At 40.9% G+C, this 18,638-nt stretch overlaps 1 protein-coding gene across 1 annotated transcript; it reads right to left on the bottom strand.

The window, feature by feature from the left end:
* Positions 1-1,224: 1,224 nt before the first annotated feature.
* Positions 1,225-16,708, bottom strand: DNAJB11 (DnaJ heat shock protein family (Hsp40) member B11). Its single transcript, XM_060100107.1, has 10 exons — positions 16,441-16,708; positions 13,613-13,769; positions 9,754-9,851; positions 7,845-7,977; positions 5,881-6,023; positions 4,964-5,046; positions 4,228-4,285; positions 2,751-2,862; positions 2,139-2,298; positions 1,225-1,682 (listed from the first exon to the last, which is right to left on the bottom strand). Exons 1-10 carry the CDS (start codon positions 16,506-16,508, stop codon positions 1,618-1,620), a joined length of 1,077 nt encoding a protein of 358 aa, XP_059956090.1. The 5' UTR covers positions 16,509-16,708; the 3' UTR covers positions 1,225-1,617.
* Between the last annotated feature and the right edge of the window lie 1,930 nt (positions 16,709-18,638).

Genomic DNA, 18,638 nt, shown 5'->3' with positions numbered 1-18,638 from the left:
CAACGAAGACCCAACACAGCCAAAAATAAAAACAAATAAATAAAATTTTTAAAAAGTGTCTGATTGAGGTTAAAAGGTGTGCTTGTTCTTTTTTTTTTTAATTTATTTTTGGCTGCATTGGGTCTTCATTGCTGCGCACGGGCTTTTCTCTAGTTGCGGCGAGTGGGGGCTACTCTACGTTGCAATGCGTGGGCTTCTCGTTGCAGTGGCTTCTCTTGCTGCAAAGCACGGGCTTTAGGCGTGCAGGCTTCAGTAGTTGTGGCACGCGGGCTCTAGACCACAGGCTCAGTAGTTGTGGTGCATGGGCTTAGTTGCTCCATGGCATGTGGGATCTTCCCAGACCAGGGCTCGAACCCATGTACCCTGCATTGGCAGGAGGATTCTTAACCACTGTGTCACCAGGGGAGTCCCGGTGTGCTTGTTCTTAACTGTTCTAAATGGATGAAATTTCCTCCCCACCGCCTTTCCCCTAATTTTTATAAAACAGCGCAAAATAAATGAAAAGGCAATAGCAGCACTGGCTGCTGCATAGCCAAAGGTGGGAATGTTGCTGGAACCACACTGATGGCTAGAAGGCAGCTCCACACACACTCTGCAACAGCAGTTGTTCAACAACACTGAAACATTCACTAGCTAAAGTAACACAAAGAGTGTAATTTGACTGTATAATGTAGAAAAGGGAAGGAGGTTACAAAGTCAAATATATTGACGTCACATACCACCTGAATTAGGTGCCACTGGGAGAAGCAAATGCAACTTGCAACTCTAGTGCTTCAAATTAATTTCCTAGGGCCGACAATAATCCTAGTTCCTAACACAAGCCGGAGACTTTTCAAACATGAGGTCAACTGAGATTGGATACATGAAAAGTGCTTTCTAAACAGTAAAGTTTCCATGTCAGATTGGATTATTCCCAAATTAAATGAGAGGGAATATACTTTCTCAAGGACAATTAGGTGGTGGTGTGATCTTGTTTCACCTACTCCCATCTCTAATTTTCTTCAGGCTCCTTTCTAGAAAGTGCCATGTGTGTTTAATTGGGTACGGGGACTGGATCTTCATCACTCTTCCACAGGTTTGTATATTCATCTTGCTTGATGGGAGGAAAACCCAACTAGCTCACAGGCCCCAAGGAGGGAAATGAGGCTGATCAAGGAAAAATGACCAAAATGGAGATGGAAGAGACAAGAAGGTAACTACACCAACAAGAAACAGGAGTCAAGAAAAAATTAACAACAAAATTGTATTTAGAAACAGACTTCTCCAGTTGGCATTTCGAATGAAATAGCTAACAATTAACTCCAACCCTTTATATTGTGTCTTTTGCTCCTGGAGTCCTCTTGCAGCTTTAATTCCTGAAACTCGGGCGGCAGCACCAGACATAAATCCCCAAAGGGAGAGGTATTATTAAACCTTCTGCTGGTCATTCTTTTCTCAACATGAATGGACAAATTCTTAAGCCCTCTTATTCATTTCGTGACGATCATTAGAAGAAAAAAAAATTAAACCAAACTTGCATATTGAAAATGAAAACAAAAACACACACAAAAAAACCCCTGCAGATAATAAATATCGCCGATTCACTTATTTTAAAACAAAGTCCAATTTTATTCACTCTTAATATCCTTGCAGTCCATTGTATACCTTCTGCACTGATCCTTGTTTCAGCAGCTGTTTGATACCTGAGGAAAGAATGAACAAATGACTCCGTTAACAAAAAAGTGACTTCCCCAGAGTTTGAAGAGCATGTTTCATGGGGAGGCTCACAAAAGGCCTTATGACAACCACGGATCTGAATTAAACAAGTAACTAGCAATGTCTAACTTTATCGCATGTGGATACCCATACATGCACGTCCAAGGTGACCCCTTGTCTTTGTGTCTCAGGCACATATACCACACATACATCCCACAAAATCCGATAAGAGGCAATTGAAATGGACAGAAAGCTCTTTGGCTGTCTTCCATTCCTTCTTCTTTGTCCTCTTTCCAGTTTTGACCTCTCTCACCCTTTCCTTTTTACTTAGGACCCACTGACTGGGCCCTCTTCTCAATCAGTCATTGCAGACCCCCCCTAAGCCTCTAATCCTTCTAATGTAGACCTCACCTTTCCTTGAACAGTAAACATTATACCCTCACCTTCTCTTGCTTCCTCTGATAACTGTTCTTTTGGAAAATCCACATCGAAAGTGATTATCAAAGAGCCCTTGATGTTGTTGTTGTCAAAGTTGGGGAGCCCTTCCCCTTTCTTCCATAGCTTGGCTCCCGGTCTGGTGATCTTATCCCGGGAAATATGTACCTGGAAAGCAAAGGGGATGGACTGGAGCGGGACTGGTACTCTCGAAGCACAACACACAGCTTCCAGTGAGTACTGGTGCCCAGAGCCCATGTCATGGCTCAGAGCAGCAGGATGAAGGGGCGGGGGAAACATCATTAGGACAGTGCGAGCCAAAGAAAGAGAAGGTTTTCAAAAAGAAAAAGAAAAACGAAACACGTAAAGAAGTAAGGCTTTTGCCAACGGAGACTGTAAAGACAAGACTGCCAAAGGCTGTGCAATCACCTCTGAGTAGCTGAGGGGTCTGTGGCGTTGTTACTGCTACACGTTCAGCAGCAGAGTGAGGAAAGATGACAGAACAAAGCCTGAGCACTTAGTGCCCGTGGCTCCAAATGACTGAAGTGGCTGAAGTAACCTCAACAGCAGCCATGTGAAGGCTTTAAAAGGACAGGAAGTGGGAGAACTGGTTTGCTTACCTTGTGACCATCCAAGTGAGCAATATCCATATCGAAGCCCACCAGAGACTCCACGAGGGAGATTGTCACGTTTGTGTATAAGTCATCTCCTCGCCTTTCAAATATTGGGTGCCTAGAACAGAACAAGGTAAAGATCATTAACTTCCAAAGTCTTTCTTTGGGAGGAGTTCAAAAAGTTTTTAGAAAAATCATGGAAAAGGATGAATGCCACTCTTTCAAGAAATAGGCATTTATTAGACACTCCTTCGTGTATAGTATTAATCAAGACTGTAAAGTAGCCTAAGATTTATTAAACTCTAATCTTAAGGAGCTTACAATCAGCAGAAGTCAAAGCATGTAATTAAAATACAAGTAACTAGATTATGGAAAAGAGAGAAGGACAACTTCTGGCTGTGGGACTGGGGGAGAAGGGCATCAGGGACGGGTCCTGGGGGGCTTCTAGAGCTGGGCTTGTAAGGCCCGATCAGCTCTGAAGCTGCAAATAAGGTGGGTGCAGGGGAGGGTGGGGATAGGGCAAGAGGGAATTCTGGCAATGATAAGGACTTGAGAAGGTACCAGGTTTATTCAGGGAACAGCACATGTGCTAGTTTCTCTGGGAAGTGATGGGAAAGACAAGGTAGGTGAGGAAGGTTGGGGAAAGATCACCAAGATTAAAGAGTGCTATGAGGTAAAAAAGTCCTTGGCACTGGGGGCCCATTTCTCCATATTTGGGTGGGAACCTCGTTTCAATGAATCCTTAGAAGCAGAGGTATCACTGGTTTCCAAAGTGGTAACAAGAGACAAGTGATATGGGCTTCCCTGGTGGAGCAGTGGTTCAGAGTCCGCCTGCCGATGCAGGGGACACGGGTTCGTGCCCTGGTCTGGGAAGATCCCACATGCCGCGGAGCGGCTGGGCCCATGAGCCATGGCCGCTGAGCCTGTGCGTCCGGAGCCTGTGCTCCGCAACAGGAGAGGCCACAACAGTGAGAGGCCCGCATACCGCAAAAAAAAAAAAAAAAAAAAAAAAAGAGACAAGTGATAAACAAGAAAACCTGAGTCCCAGGTAAAATTCTTATGTAAGTAGAACTGCATGTTGAAGAGAAGCCAACCAGAGAAGCTGCCCAGCAGCTGCAGATTATGTCAGAGAAGCTCCTTTCTATGGAAAAGTCTCCCATTCTTGTGTGGGGCCGTATTTCCTCAGTTAAAATCTCTGGTCTCCTTGTTGGTCCCTCTTTCACAGCTCCTTACTCTTAATACCGATGCTTTCCTCCCAACATCTTTTGGACTTGGAAGTCCTGAGTAAATAAGTAAATGGACTCAATCCTAGGCTCCAACCCCGAATTTTCAGTATGGCTGTAGAGTTACACATTTAGGGTATTAAGGGCATGAAACAGAGGAAAAAGTCTGGAAGTGCCCTGGTGGCTACCCATATTTCTCTAACCTGACTCCTCTGAAAAGCGAGGGCTAAAGAGAAGGCCTCTAAACTGAGGTTACTTACTTGACAACTTTGATTCGGAACCGTAAGTCTCCTGGCTCTCCATCCACATGAGGCTCACCTTGTCAGAAGAGAAGAGATTACAGCACACTGTAAGCCATGCAAGTCGAACACTGCAAATCTATTTAGCAGTTGAGAGAATTTTCTAAAGCCACTACCTTAGGCTTTGACTGTCAAGCCTATCTGTGAGAGCAGCGTGTCTACCTGGTTATATCAAGTCTCAGATTATTAGTGAGGATCACCTGGGACTCAGACACAGCAATAAATAACGTGACTTATTTCCTAAACAAAGAATGATTCACTGGTCTCCTGAATCTGATGTTTTAAAGCTATTTTTCTTCTAGAGATTTAAATTTAACCCCTAAGTGAGGTCTGAGAGCATCTTATTAATGCCAACTAGAGTTACATATCTTCTTTTGTTGCTGAGTTAAAATTAATCCATTAAGTTCTGAATATTTAAACTTTGACCTAACTTAGGCTACTTGACAGTAACTTTCGGTCATGATAGTCAAAGGATAAACAGTAATGCTACTGCTTAAGTGGACCAACCAGGATGCTTAAGGATGGTCATAAAAAGGCTTTCTGTGTCCTATAACTGACTGAAGTGTGTTGGAAATGATATATGCATTTACTAGGTGGCCACGAGGTATGTATGGGGTGAGGTGGGGGGGTGGGAGGTGTTCATAAGCAGGCGGGAGCATAAAGTTACAATAATAAAACATCAATATCAATATTTCACCTTCTCCAATAAAGGGGTACTCCATGCCATCTCTCACCCCAGGTTCAATTTCGACCTCCAGTGTTCGTTCTTCATTCACTAGTCTGAGACAAAGAGCATTTAAAAGAAAAAAAAAAAAAAAAAGAAGAAAGAAAATATAAACCAAACCCCAGATACAGATAATAAAGGTTTATCTACTCAATCAGACCTTTTTCTTGGAAGACTATCCTGTATCCCTAAATGACAAAACCACCTGATATCCATTTACACCTTCCACCTGCCAAAAGCCAGGGCAAAGCTACTATATATCACATAACCATGCGTCTGCTGACTCCAAAAAAGCCTGCAGTAGACTGATTCCCTTGAAGTGAGTGATCGGTAACAGAGAAAACTACTCGCACTTACATAAATGCGCACCTGAAAGGACAGCATCATGTTTATCAGAAAATCTAACAGGAGAGTTTATCCTATTTGATTTTTTTCACTGATCCCACAAATAACTGAGCTAGTTTTAATATATACAATTGAAGGTTCAATTAAATAGTTGTATTTATAACATAAATCAGCAAATAGTACTTCTCTAATCTGAAATGTTAGCTGTACACATAAGACTGCTCTAAATATTCCAAGTAGGAAAAAGGAAACATTCCAAGTAGGAAAACGGAAAAATATCAACATTTTTGTTAAGTATATTCAGAAATAAAGGGCCCTGCTTATTAGTTCATAAACATAAAAGGAGATATTCTGAATAGACACTTTCGGAAAAAATTAAACTGTACATTTCTTTGCTCTATCCTCTGGTATAACATGAGGGAGAGAGAGAAGGATGGGGGAGAGGGAGGGAAAAAAAAATCTAGGTATGGACCACTGGCATTTTATTAGACAAAGGAGGTGATTAAAGTGTCCCTTGGCAGAGCAAAGAAGGTGCTTGCACTCACTTGACATTTGGGCACTCGTCGCAGACCACCTCCTGGGTCATCTGGAAGCGCCCGGGGCCCAGCTGGGTAGTCCGCATCTCCTGCCTGCAGTTGCACTTCCGTTTGCCAGGGGCCTGCCTTGCCACAGGTTTGTTTCTAACCACCTAGCAAGTACACACACAGGATCAGCTTCTCTCTTGTGTCCCACAGCCTTTGGTTTCCTCACCAGATCGGGGCTCTGTGCACCTGCTGGGGTTGGCACTTCCCCTTCTCTCCCAAGCCATCCCTCAGGGAGACCCACAGCTGAGAGAAGTCTTGGAGAAGTTATAAGTCAGCTCCCACACAGGAGTGGAGCAAATGGATCTTTAACTGACTCAAAGTTTGAAGTTGGAGAAGAGAGAGGAGGGTAAGAAAGAAGAGAACTGAAAGGTAGTATGTATGGAATCACCTTTTCTAAGCCATGACAAACTACTACTGAGTTAAAGTAGTGCACAGAATTACTATCTCTTGAGAAATCTGAGCTGTGTAAAGCAGAAGCCCTGAAGAACAACCACAGCCTTCAAAAGCTGGTATGTGGCTCCCATCCCAGGATTAGCTATGATTAACCTCATGAAAACACTTCCTGGTTTCAGGCAACTCCACCTGGCGGTGTTTTCCAGTGCTGTCTCGATTCAGATACTCTAAACCCATAAGAAAAGACTCAACCATCATCTCCTTGTAGCTGACTGCAATTAAACATTCTGATCCCTCTAAATCACTAGAAACTAAAATATTTGAAGAAATGTACTCTTGATTTTGCCTGTTTAGTCAAACACCTGCTAATCATAGGGCACATGCTCATGCAGTGAGATGACATGAATGCTTGGAGAAAAATCCCTCAAAGTCTACGAACATATGAAAGCCCAGGTCAACGGAATAAATAACAATAACAATAATTAGAGCCAACACTTTATAGCACTTAGTATGTGCCAAGCAAGGCCCTGATCACATATAGTTATGAACTCATTTAATCCTCATAGCAGCTTTATGAGGTAGATGCTGCTATTATCTCCATTTTACAGAGGAAAGGATGAAAGCACAGAAAGGCTCAGTAATACGACCAAGGTCACATAACCAATGTACGGTAGAGCCAGGATTCTAAACCAGGCAGTCTAGCTCCAAACTCTGTGCTTTTAACCACTATGCTCTCTCAAGGTAATTTTTTCTTAAAAAGAACTTACCATGGGGGCATTTAAATAGCAAGGTCATATACATCCTTTACAATAATTAGATTAAAAAGGAATTTGTTTAGGAGCATGCTAACTGCAAAGAGTGATGCACATTATGTATTAGCAATGATGACAGACAACAGGTCTGCAAGGGAACATGGGAAAGTAATCTTTTTACCTGGATATATGTACAAGACTTCCTAAAAGCACAGCTTGGAATTGAAAAAAACTGGAGGTAACCTACATGCCTATTGACGTAACGTGGTCACAATGAAATTCTATTCAGCAGAATTATAGCTATAAGCAACAACATGGATGAATCCCGACAATATTAAGAGTGAGTAAAAAAGGCCAGTCTCAGAAGATAATGTATAGTATGATATCATTTTTACAAAGTCAAAAACAGTGAAAGTAAACAATATATTATTCAGGTATTCCTATATATGTAATAAAACAAACAAACACGAGTGGCAAGGGAACAATAAAGACAAAACTCAGGATATTAGACAGTTACCTGGGAAAGGAGGCAAGTGAACGGAATAGGGAAGTAGCATGTAGGTAGATATAACTCCTGGTATTGTTTTATTTAGTTCTTGGGCTGAGTGATGAGTTCATGAAATAATAACAGCATATCATGAACCAAGGATTATGATTAATTCAATTCTATACACCTCCCCACCCCCTAAAAGACAGAGAAGGTACACAGAAACCTCTTGTTTTTAGTCATAAGAACACATTCTGGGAGTCAATATGAATAGCTGTATAGTTTGGACTTACTTCTACAAAATTTCCTGCATATACTTCTTCCAAAGTGACTTCTAGATCTACAATAATATCACTTCCTCTTGGAATATTTCTGTCTTGCTGACGAGGGGTTCCTCCAAACATGAAACCAAAATCTCCAAAGAAGCTGTTGGTAAGTGTAAAATCATCACGAAAAGAAATCAGAGTTCACCTCTTATAATTTTAGTTTTCTTCACATTGATAAAATATTGTGTCCCACCAGTGAGCAAAACTGAAAGACATTTTAATACATTGGAGTCATACATCATACACAATTTTTAATTTCTATAATGTCAACTATATTGCCCCTACTACAAAAAAATTTACTTTTTAATATTGTCCAAACACACAGCACAGTGTATACAGTATGCCAATGAATTCTTAATCAATGAAAAAATAATCTCTCTCAATACTGACAAATATCAGGATATAATGGAGACACTGAGAAAGGGTATAGTCTATATAAATCCATGTATTGCCAAACCTAATGGTAATTTTGGACGTTTGTAGTGTTCACCTTTACATGCTTTTTTAGAAACTAACTTTGCTGAAACAAGCTACTGCTTTGTACAAAAATCTTGGATACATAATTAAACTAAAAAAGCATCAGCCTTAGTAAAACTCTGGATCTTACAGGAAAGGAAGTTCTGGTCTCATAAGACCAAAATTAATTTGTGTTAAGTAACAGAAGCGTCACTTTGAGATTACTATAAACAGTGACCTTCAATTGTACAGGAGTTCTAATCTTGATGTTAAGTTTTGGTTATTAAGAGCCTCAGATGTTAGCATAGTGATGACAAATATACAACAACCCCAACCCCTCCAAAAAACAAAACCAAAACCCAATCTTGGTGAATGGATTCCCTGAATTTTAAATAAAAGCAGAGAAGGAGATTTTGGTGGGGAAAGAGCAAGGGCAGAGCCTTTTTTCTTTCTGGCATCCCTGGGTATCACTTCTTACTGCTAAGGGGTTCAAACAGGACACTTCCCTGGTAGGCTAAAGCAGCCAAATCAATCCTGGGGAAGAGAAAGATTTCCTAATAATATTACTCACACATCGTTGTAAGTCCTGAAAATCTACTGTCACCCCCAAACACTAAATGAGGGAAGCTGTTGTAGCAACAGTGATTCTTACTTCTTTTGGGGAAGGGTTCACAAATCTGAAGAAATCTGAGAATCTGAAGAAAATTCTCTTGAGAATCTGAAGAATCTGAAGAGAATCTGAAGAAAGCAATGCATCCTCTCCCCATAGAAATGCATATTCAAACATCTTTTTATTTATAACTTGACTTGAAACCCCAGATCAAGATCTATTTATGCATCATCAGGACATATGAAAATTCAAATGCTCAACAAAGAGGGGCTCAAAGAGCGGGAAGGAAAGATGTTTATTATTCCAGCCTCTTAGCACTCCCAGAAAGCTGGGCCCAGCAAGGGATGAAGAGCCTCTAACCCAACTCCTTCCAACAATGCTGATTATCATAATCATCCCTCTCTTGTGGATAGGATGAAGAGTCAGCTTTGGGTATGAGAGTAGGAATTTCTCTCTCCGCTTATAAGAATCACTTTGCTCATCAAGTGGTTTGCAGATTCTAAGACAGCAAGGAGATAAAATGAACTGGTTTCCAACATATATCCCCCACAACACAGTCAGGGTTGATTTAATTGATATGGTTGGCTAGATGGACATCCCTTTTAGTGCCACCTGTCTTTTCTGGAGCTTTGTGAAAACAGAGGAGTATATTCCCACAGAAAGGATGATGAATGACCTCTTGGTCAAGGATCAGTTGAGTTGTACTCTTCATTGAAAGCTTCTGAACAAGGGAGCAAGGATAATTCTTTAATAATCACTAAGTGATCCATTCTCAGACACTAATACCCTGCAGATAGATAAATTACTTACTGTGAAAAAATGTCTCCATGGGAGCTCTGATGCCCATCTTTTAATCCTTCTTCACCGTAAGTGTCATATTGTTTCCGTTTCTCACTATCTGACAGAACCTGGGGGCAAAAGCCAGTGGAAGAAAAGATTATGAGTTGGTAATATTCAGGTAAGGTCAATTCACATTTATGTTTTTGTTTTTAAACTCTGATACTGTGTGTAAAATTTTAGTGGAATTCAGTTTTCATTATGTATGGTATTAAGGCATGTTTATAAAGTTATTTTCTTTATCAGACTAAATTCTTTGATCAGTGTTCATTTTGTAACTTTCCACAATGCTCAATTCATGTTTTTAATTTAAATTTATCAAAACTCACCTAGCCATATAAATATCACGCTGGAGATTAGCGACATGGCTATGAATGTGAGGGCAGTAACAGGAAAGAGGTGAGATGAATTCCTCAGGTTTACTTCCCATGTAGTTTGACTCCAGTGTTTAGGCTGTTAACCACTATGTTATATTCTCTCTCTAAACTATAAACTAGGACATGACTATGAGAGACTGTCATTAGTCACAGAAGCAGTAAATTCGGACAGCCGTCAAGTTTGCTCAGCCCTACACGTCTATACCATAACCCCTACACCCCACTACCACACACACATTAAGAGACTGGCAAGTCAAGGGACTCCAAGGACAGGTCTCCAGAAAGCTCTACACTGCAATATTTTCATATTCCCTTTTCATTCTTTTGATACATGTAGAAATCCATTTGGGAAGAATGCTGTCTGCCACACACAGCTCATAACCTCCTGAGTTTGAACTGCAAAGAGTGAAAAGGGACACTGCTCTATGAAGGATGCTCAAGCTAAATTTCACAACTTGAAAAGACTTTCTGAAGTTTTAATGGTTTTAGAAAACTACATACTCAGTCATAGGTATACGCTTTCTCATTGAGACCATTCCATATATAGAACTAAAGAATGTAAAACAAAATAAGTTTCAATGTTCTCAAATTTTGCCCTCCAAAACACAGCCTCCCATTTATTTAGAGCATTCTGAAATATATGCACACATATAACTTTGAAAATTGAATAACTTTATGTTCTTTGATATTCTTAAACGTCTATTTAGATAGCAGACCGAAGGAGAAAGTTATAGAAACCCATACTTGTGTTGGCTCAGGAAACGTGAGGTTGGAAGTAGATGGGGCTTGTTGACTCAGCAAAAGAAAGGGAAGATCTGATGGGCGTATGTAAATAGGACACACTTTTGGCTCAGGGCCTGAATGATGTGTAAGGTGCCACAGCAAAAACCTACTAACATTTAAGATACATTTAGAAGGATAAAAAGAAATTCAGTGTACAAGAGAGTGAGCATTCTTAAAAGCAAAGACAAATGGGTTAGTCTAGAAGTGACCAGAGTACTCAACTAAAGCCACTGTGATAGACCAGGTGAGAAAAAAATTGTTTGGTAAATATCCTAAAAAAATAGCCACTTTGGGGAAGTAGAAATGGGCAGAGTTAACTTTAAAAAACAAAACAAAACAAAACTCATTATTATGTGATCTGGATTTCCAATATTTTCACTTTCAAGTCTACTTCTCTGTTCCTGTCTTGGCAAAGAAATGAACCCCACATTTGGGTCCATAAGAAACACCATTTCAAAACCCCAAAACAAAGACTATTTTTTAAGTCAGCTTCTTTTTGGACATAGGAGGCTTCTGTAATAACTACCCCCAAATTACTCCTAAAGTTATCTATTACCATTCACTTACTCCTCACTTTTCTTCTGTCTAAGGAATGCAACTTTATTCCATAGTCTTGGAAACTTTTATTATTAAAAGAAAAAAAGGAGTTTCTTAGTTGACTGGCCAACCAACCAGAGTCTCAATTAATTAAAATGCCAGTAGTAATCCCAGCTCAGTAGAGAAGACAGATTTGTATTCACAAAAGACTCTTCAACTTTACTGGGATTCTGATTTGTGAACACTAATTTATCTAAGGACCAAAGGCAGGCAATCAAGTGAATGATACAAAGAAAAAAGAAAATTTGAACTAGTGACCAGAAAGGCTCTTAAGAGTTAAACTGCAATTTCATGAATGATCTATGTATAGTCTTGCCTAGGTCATGGCTAAAGAACATGGTAGAGTCTTTAAAGAGCATGGTAAATTCTTAGCAACAGTTTCCCCAGAAAATATTTTTGATTATTGGGTTCCTAGCAAGCAATGGGAATACTCATGGGAAACACAGTGTGAAATATGGAATCCATATTATCAACAAGAAAGAAATGTTACATACAGTAATTTAAGAGGGTCCACCAACCCTCTCAAGTTTATTTGTGGGCCTGCGGTTAGGAATTTTGGTCCTATAGGTGTTGAGAGAAGAAAGGGAAACCCCATTAGTTCTAGGTTTCACCTGGGTATGTAAGTCACTGTTTGGGTTCATTCACTTCTTTAACCTAGGAGGCCTTGGGATCCCTTCCTTCTGGGTTTTTTTCCACTAAAATATTTTTCAGATTTGTTTTCAGTCTTCTCACTATATAGGGATTTAATTTGAATTCAGAAGTTGTAGCTCTCTGACTTTTGGAGTCAAATTATTTTTTTCTGTGCCCTTTTAGAAAATGTGAATAAATGGTGACTAGAATTGATAACACTGTATCGTATAACTGAAATTTGCTAAGAAAGCAGAGCTTAAATGTTCTCACCAAAACAATAAATATATGAGGTGATGGATTAACTAGATGGGTGAAATCCTTTCACAATGTATATGTGTACCAAGTAATCACAATATATACTTTAAATATCTTACAATTATATTTGTCAATTATATCTCAATAAAGCTGAAAAGAAAAAGTATAACCACAGAATAATAGTATTCTATTTCTAGGGGAAAGGTGAACTGCAACACACACAATACAGCTAACTCCTAAATTAATACATATGAAAGATTATCAGTGACTTATTTGTAAAATTTTTTCACCATAGTGTTGAAAGGTTCTGTGTATAATGGTTTTTCAAATAGTAAAAAGATTATTAAGCATTCAGTAAATATTCCTCTGTGTTGTTAAAAATTTTTTTTAAATGGTAATAAGAAAATGCCCAGCTCTCCTATATTTCATGGTGTCCTAATGAAGATTAAATGAGACGATACACATGAAAGTATTTTGACCTCTAGATTACAGGTTGCAAATTCAAACTGTAGCTGTGTTTTCTTTGATCTGCATGTAAAAGAAAATTTTAAATTGAATTAGTTACCAACATTTTACAACCAGGAGAATTTACCAAAAAATCAGGATTTCCACTCCTCCTGAAAAATTAAATGATCTGGCCACAGTGTGCAAACACAGTGTTTGCATCTGTACACGGCAAAAACCGGCTGGTGTTGAATAACAGCTGTTCCCTTGAAATGGGGCAAGAAGTCTTCAGCCTGTCACAGTCCTCTTCAATCGCTACTGATTCCTAACATGGAGGTAGAATATCCACTCTCCTGTTGTATCTTATACCTGCCCTGCATGTTATCTGCCTGATCCACATGGGCACATGTGGATTTGCAATCCTCATTTAGATTTTATTTCTGTTTCTGGCTGCAACTCTCAAACGGAGTGATTGATCATCAATCTACGTATTAACCTACCAATCCTATTTTCTTTCATTTGTCTTTTTCAACATTACTCTCCACAATAAGACAAATACTGAAATGAAAAGGGCAAGAAGTAGCACGTACTAACATTAATGTACAATATAGCATCAAGTGCTACTTTTATCTATTGTCAATTTTTTTTTTAAAAGTGACCTGAAAAATGAGAGTGTTACTCAGCGTTACATGGTTTTTTTCTGAATCTGTAGGTTTTATTCATACTTCATCCTTTTCCTGACTCACCTCATAAGCAGCACCCAGATCCTGGAATTTCTCCTGCGCTCGAGGATCATCAGGATTCCGGTCAGGATGAAGCTGCAGGGCTAGTTTCCTGTAGGCCTTTTTAATATCCTTTATAGAGGCACTGCGAGGCACCCCTAAGATCTTATAGAAATCTCGCCTGAGGGTGGGGGAGAGGGAGAAGATACTTCATTAAAGAGTTAATACACTACATTTTTAAAAGTGAAATTTTTTCCTTTACATTTAGGTTTGTGTCTGAGCAGAGGTAGGAAAATGAAGGTACCCACGTGACACACGAAAAAGAATGACTAAAAAGAGAACACACCAGAATTTGTAATGAGTCTCATATTGAAGTAATCACAATGAGAGGCTATGTACTTTTTGAACAATACTAGAATTATTCAAAATATCTCTGGCATTCTTCTCTTAGAACTACCCTTAGTCAAGAAAGTCATTTTCTTATTTTATGGTCACACATCACTTTCAACCAAGAACTGTATAATCAAATTGACTCTCTTTTTTCTCCCCTATTACTGACTTCAAATGACTTTTGACTGCTTCCAAAGGTCAGTCTCAACGGATGAATTTCTTTGTTCAAAAAGATTATGTCAGAGATGTTCTTTACTCAAAAAGATTATGTCACAGAAATGTTCTATGTTCTAACAGTAACACTCTTGGAATGTTAAAGATGAAGTGACTGAAGTTAACTTCAGAGGTTAACACAGAGGTTAAGTCAAAGCCCAAATAAAAAGCTTGAAGAGAGAATAACACCCATTTGAATGTATGAGTTGTGGAGTTTTTTGCTGAGAGAGAAAATTTCAATTTTGCAGTCATTACTAGTTATACTAGTTATACTAGTTTGTCTAGGTTAAGTCTTAATTAGAGACAGCTGCTGGAACCCATATGCAGGCGTCTATAAGTCTCAGTAGCTGCAAATATGTACATGGCATGAGCTAGAAGATAAAGTGGAGATCCACTGACCTCCTTGCCAGGAGCTATGTTGGAACCAAATTAATTGTAAAGGGAATCTTTGCAGGAAGGGCCAATGTGAAGACAGAATAAGACTAACAAAGTTTCAGGGCAGGGACCAAAGCCAGCGCATAGAAGACACCAATAAATATTCGTTGAATGAAATGAATAAATAAGCATGCTCACAAAAGTCTATTCCTTTTGCCAGAGTCACTTTAGCCAGCAGAAATTATTCTGAAAATGCATTCTCTCAACCAAAGGGATGGGAAAGTTGTTCACAGGAAGATGATGTAGTAATGATGGCAATTTTAAAATGCAGTGGGGAAAAATGCATTGGGGTATCAAGATCCACGTAATATATGACAGAACTTTAAAAAATGTATTTCATAAGCTCTTAGTCACACTTTAGGAAAACCATTTAATGTATAAATTTTAAAAATTATCACTGACAAGGGGTTCCATGAGGATTATTTAGGTGCTTTATCACCACATCCCAAAAATCTGCAAAAACTTGACATCTCTTGAGACAAGAACTAAATAAATCAAAAGTTTCACTCATGTTAATGACAAAAGAGCTAGCTATATAAAAAGTGAGGCTTAGGCTATACTTAATATAAAAATGGTTAAGTAACAGCTGAGAAAAATACAGGGAAAAGATGGCTGGCATAACTCAGCATCAACATGACGGTCCCCAAGAGAATCCTTTATGAAAAACTGAAGTTTATAGCTACAGTACTAACAGTATTTATCCTGAAATCTTGTTTAAACAACTTAAGGTATCCACTGCTTTAAGTGCAAAAAGTACTAACAAAAACATGTTAAAAAACCCAATAAAGCATTACCTAGGAGAAGTTAATTTTTATTTTAGAAATTTAATATGTTTCACAAGAAAAAAAAAAACCAACGAAGTTGAAGCATATATGCACAGGGAAAAAACTTTTAAGAGAATAACAAGTATTTAAAGTTTAAAGCTCTGCTAGGTAGTGCTTTCTACATTCAGAGCAACCCATACATTTGTCAAAAGCTAAGACTTTACTATTCCCCACATTCTAAAATATGAGCCTGGCATATCATACCCTGTGGTCAGCAGGCCTATGCGAAAGTGGATCTTATTAAAGGCCGGAGAATCTCAAGAGTTCAGGTGGTCCTACTTCCTTCAAACAGGTGGCACATTATCATCCTCATGTCACAGATGAGAACTGAAATGTTCCTTCAAGGTCACATAATTCGTAAGTGGGGTGGGCTAGAATCCCAGTCTACCACCTATTGGTGTAGTAGTGGAAATGTTTTTTCCCCGCTCATAATACCATTCAGCTTCCTAAGAATGCTCCATGGAGAGACAGTGAGGCATGATGACAACTCAGGCTCAGTATCTCAAGAAGCTGAGAAGTACAAGGGCTCTCCCAAGGGTCTGCCTTGCTCCCTCAATCCAACTTCCTTCAGTCCCAGCATGGCCTCCCTAACCTGTCCTCCCCATTTCCTCACTTGGCCTGGCATCATAACCCACCCACTTAATGTCAGCCCAATGGCTTGTTGCAGGCTCAACATTGCATTGTCCTCTTCTCCAGCTCAGCAGCCCCCTCCCACCACGTTGCTTTTGGCACTGCATCCAACCCTCACTTCTCTAGGCAAATCTAGCTCTAGGGCTTCTGGGTCTAAGCCCCTCTCACCCGTATCACCCACTGCTCTCCTCTCCACCCCCACAAGCCTGGCCCACGCTATCCATTCCTCCGCTCCACCGCCTCACCACAGCAACGCCCCTCTCCACTCCCCCAGTGTGACAATGCCCCCTCCTCCCTCAAGCCTCCTCCCCAGCCAAGACTGACTTAAGGGCCCCGTGCCCGCGGATGCCAGTTCCTCACCCAGCGATCACGGCCCCGATGAGGTACAGCAGCAACAGGCAGAAGGTGCCCAGGTTCTGTGGGGCCATGGTCTCTCTGTGCGGGCCCCTGACCCCCGCACTCTTCACAGCCTCCGCCGCCGCCGCCGCGTCGGCTCGCCAGCGCCCCCGGCCCTGAGAGGCCGCCTCACGCCGGAGTCTCCGACTTAGTCGGGAGCGACAGCCAGCTTGCCCCCTCCTCTACCAGTCCACTTCCCGGGAGTCCGAGTCCCGGCGAGAGAAGCACCCAGCGGGCCAGAGCCAATCGCTGCTCGGGACATCACACGCGGCCGGCGCCTCACAGCCAATCAGCGCAGTACACTTCACCTCCGAGGCGGTGAGGCCGGCCAGTTAGGCTTCGGAACTACAGCCGCAGCTCCCGACCAATTAGAAGGGGAAACGTCAGAGAATCGTGCCTCCGCAGGAATCCGCTCAGCCCCGGCACCTGCGAGTCGCAGAAAATTACGTAAAGATTGGTGGTGGGGAAAGGGTTCCAAGAGCCGGCATCGCGGTACACACAGTTTCCCTTCGCCCGCCTCCTTGGACTCTCCACCAATCACGGGGCTCCTCCTCCAGCACTGACCAATTGCGGGAGGGAGATTTTATCTTGGTTACGAGGCTCGGAATTTCATTCACCAAGGGCTAGGCGCTGTACGCCGGGGAGGAAGGACGCGGGCGAAATGGGCGGGGACAAGAGCTCCACGCGGACGGTACGGCTGATGCATAGCTTAGATCATATTTTATATTCTAACAAACCCAGGAGAAAATTGTCTCGGTTTCGCAAAGAAGAGGCCTGATGAGGAGTGGCCCTGGAAGCAGACTTAGGTTCGGATTCAGCTTCCACCACTTCCTAGCGGTGAGAACAGGTTCCCTCCTCGCTCCCAGCCTGACACTAATTTGCTTTATCTACAAACCTGAGACAAAGCATTTACTGGTAGTGTTGTGAAATTTTAGTAGGAGAAAATCTGTAAACCGTCTAGCACAGCGTCTGGCACATAGTAAGCACGCAAAGAATAATAAATATTACAGTTAAGAAGAGAAAGGATCCTCCCCCCCCCCCCATTTTTGCTCATTTCAGTAATTGCACCACCTAGTTGTTCACTACAAAACTTTAGGTGCCTTCCTTGATTCTCTCCTGTATCCCCTATCCAAATCTTTACCTTTAAACCATATCTTGAATCTGTCCACTATTCTACATCTCCACTACCTCTCTGGGCTAAGTCACGTTATCTCCCACCTGGCAAGGGCTTCCTAACTGGCCTCCCTGCCTCCACTCGTAATATCTTAGTATCTTTTTTTCACCCCGTCCCTTCCCCCGCCATGATTTTTTACAAACATGTCAGATCATATAATTTGTCTGCTTAAAAGCCTCGAATGGCTTTTCATTACACTTGCAATAAGATCCCAAGTCTTTATACTAGCTTATAGAAACATTATTTCTCAATAAAGCTGGGGAAAAAGAACAAACATCTTATATGATCTGTACCCTCACCTAGTATACTCCTTACCACGTTCCAATAAAAGTGGTTTCTTTTCTTTTTTGAATACCCCAAGCTCATTCCTGCCTAGGGCATTTGTTCTAGCTGTTCTCTGCCTGAAACGCTCTTTCCTCAGATCCTAACATGGGTGACTCCTTTTTAAACTCAGATAACAGCTTAAATTCACCACCTCATAGCAGACTTCCCTGACCAACCAATCAAAATTGGCCCCTACTGAGTCTCTATTCTTACAGTGTGCTATTTTATTATTTCCATCCCTGCCCCCCACACTCACACACATTGGAATGCCACTTTCATGAAAGCATGAATCTGTACTGTTTTGTTCACAGCTGTCTAGAACAGCAACCTAGGACAGAGCTTGTAACAGAGACAAAGTCGCTTCGACTGTGATCTTCGTGTGCTGGCTTCTTATTCTTCAGGCCTCAGCTCAGATTTGGCACTCACCCCTTTCCCCAAATTTTATAGCACTTACTAACATCTGAAATTATTCTATTTTATTTTCCTAATGTATTATCTATTCTCCCTATTAAAATATACACTCCAAGAAAGCAAGAACCTTATGTGTTTTGTTCACTGCTGTAATCCTAGTGCCTAGCACTGTGCCAGACACAGTGCAGAGGTAAGAGGTAGACCAGGTTACTGCTTTCAGGAAGATGCCTACTAGGGGAGAGAGGCCTCATAA

This window comes from Mesoplodon densirostris, chromosome 5, assembly GCF_025265405.1.
Source record: "Mesoplodon densirostris isolate mMesDen1 chromosome 5, mMesDen1 primary haplotype, whole genome shotgun sequence".
In the NCBI taxonomy this organism is placed as follows: Eukaryota; Metazoa; Chordata; class Mammalia; order Artiodactyla; family Ziphiidae; genus Mesoplodon; species Mesoplodon densirostris.
The sequence above is the reverse complement of the archived record's forward strand: the minus strand, read 5'-3'. Positions and strand labels throughout refer to the sequence as shown.

What these genes read in the sequence shown, in the direction of transcription:
- DNAJB11 (XM_060100107.1), bottom strand. Translation starts at nt 16,508, where the DNA reads ATGGCCCCACAGAACCTGGGCACCTTCTGCCTGTTGCTGCTGTACCTC. An exon ending in ATCTGGGTGCTGCTTATGAG is followed by an intron (nt 9,852 to 13,612) that starts GTGAGTCAGGAA and finishes TTTTGCCCCCAG; the next exon opens with GTTCTGTCAGATAGTGAGAA. An exon ending in TTCCGAATCAAAGTTGTCAA is followed by an intron (nt 2,863 to 4,227) that starts GTAAGTAACCTC and finishes GTTCTGTTCTAG; the next exon opens with GCACCCAATATTTGAAAGGC.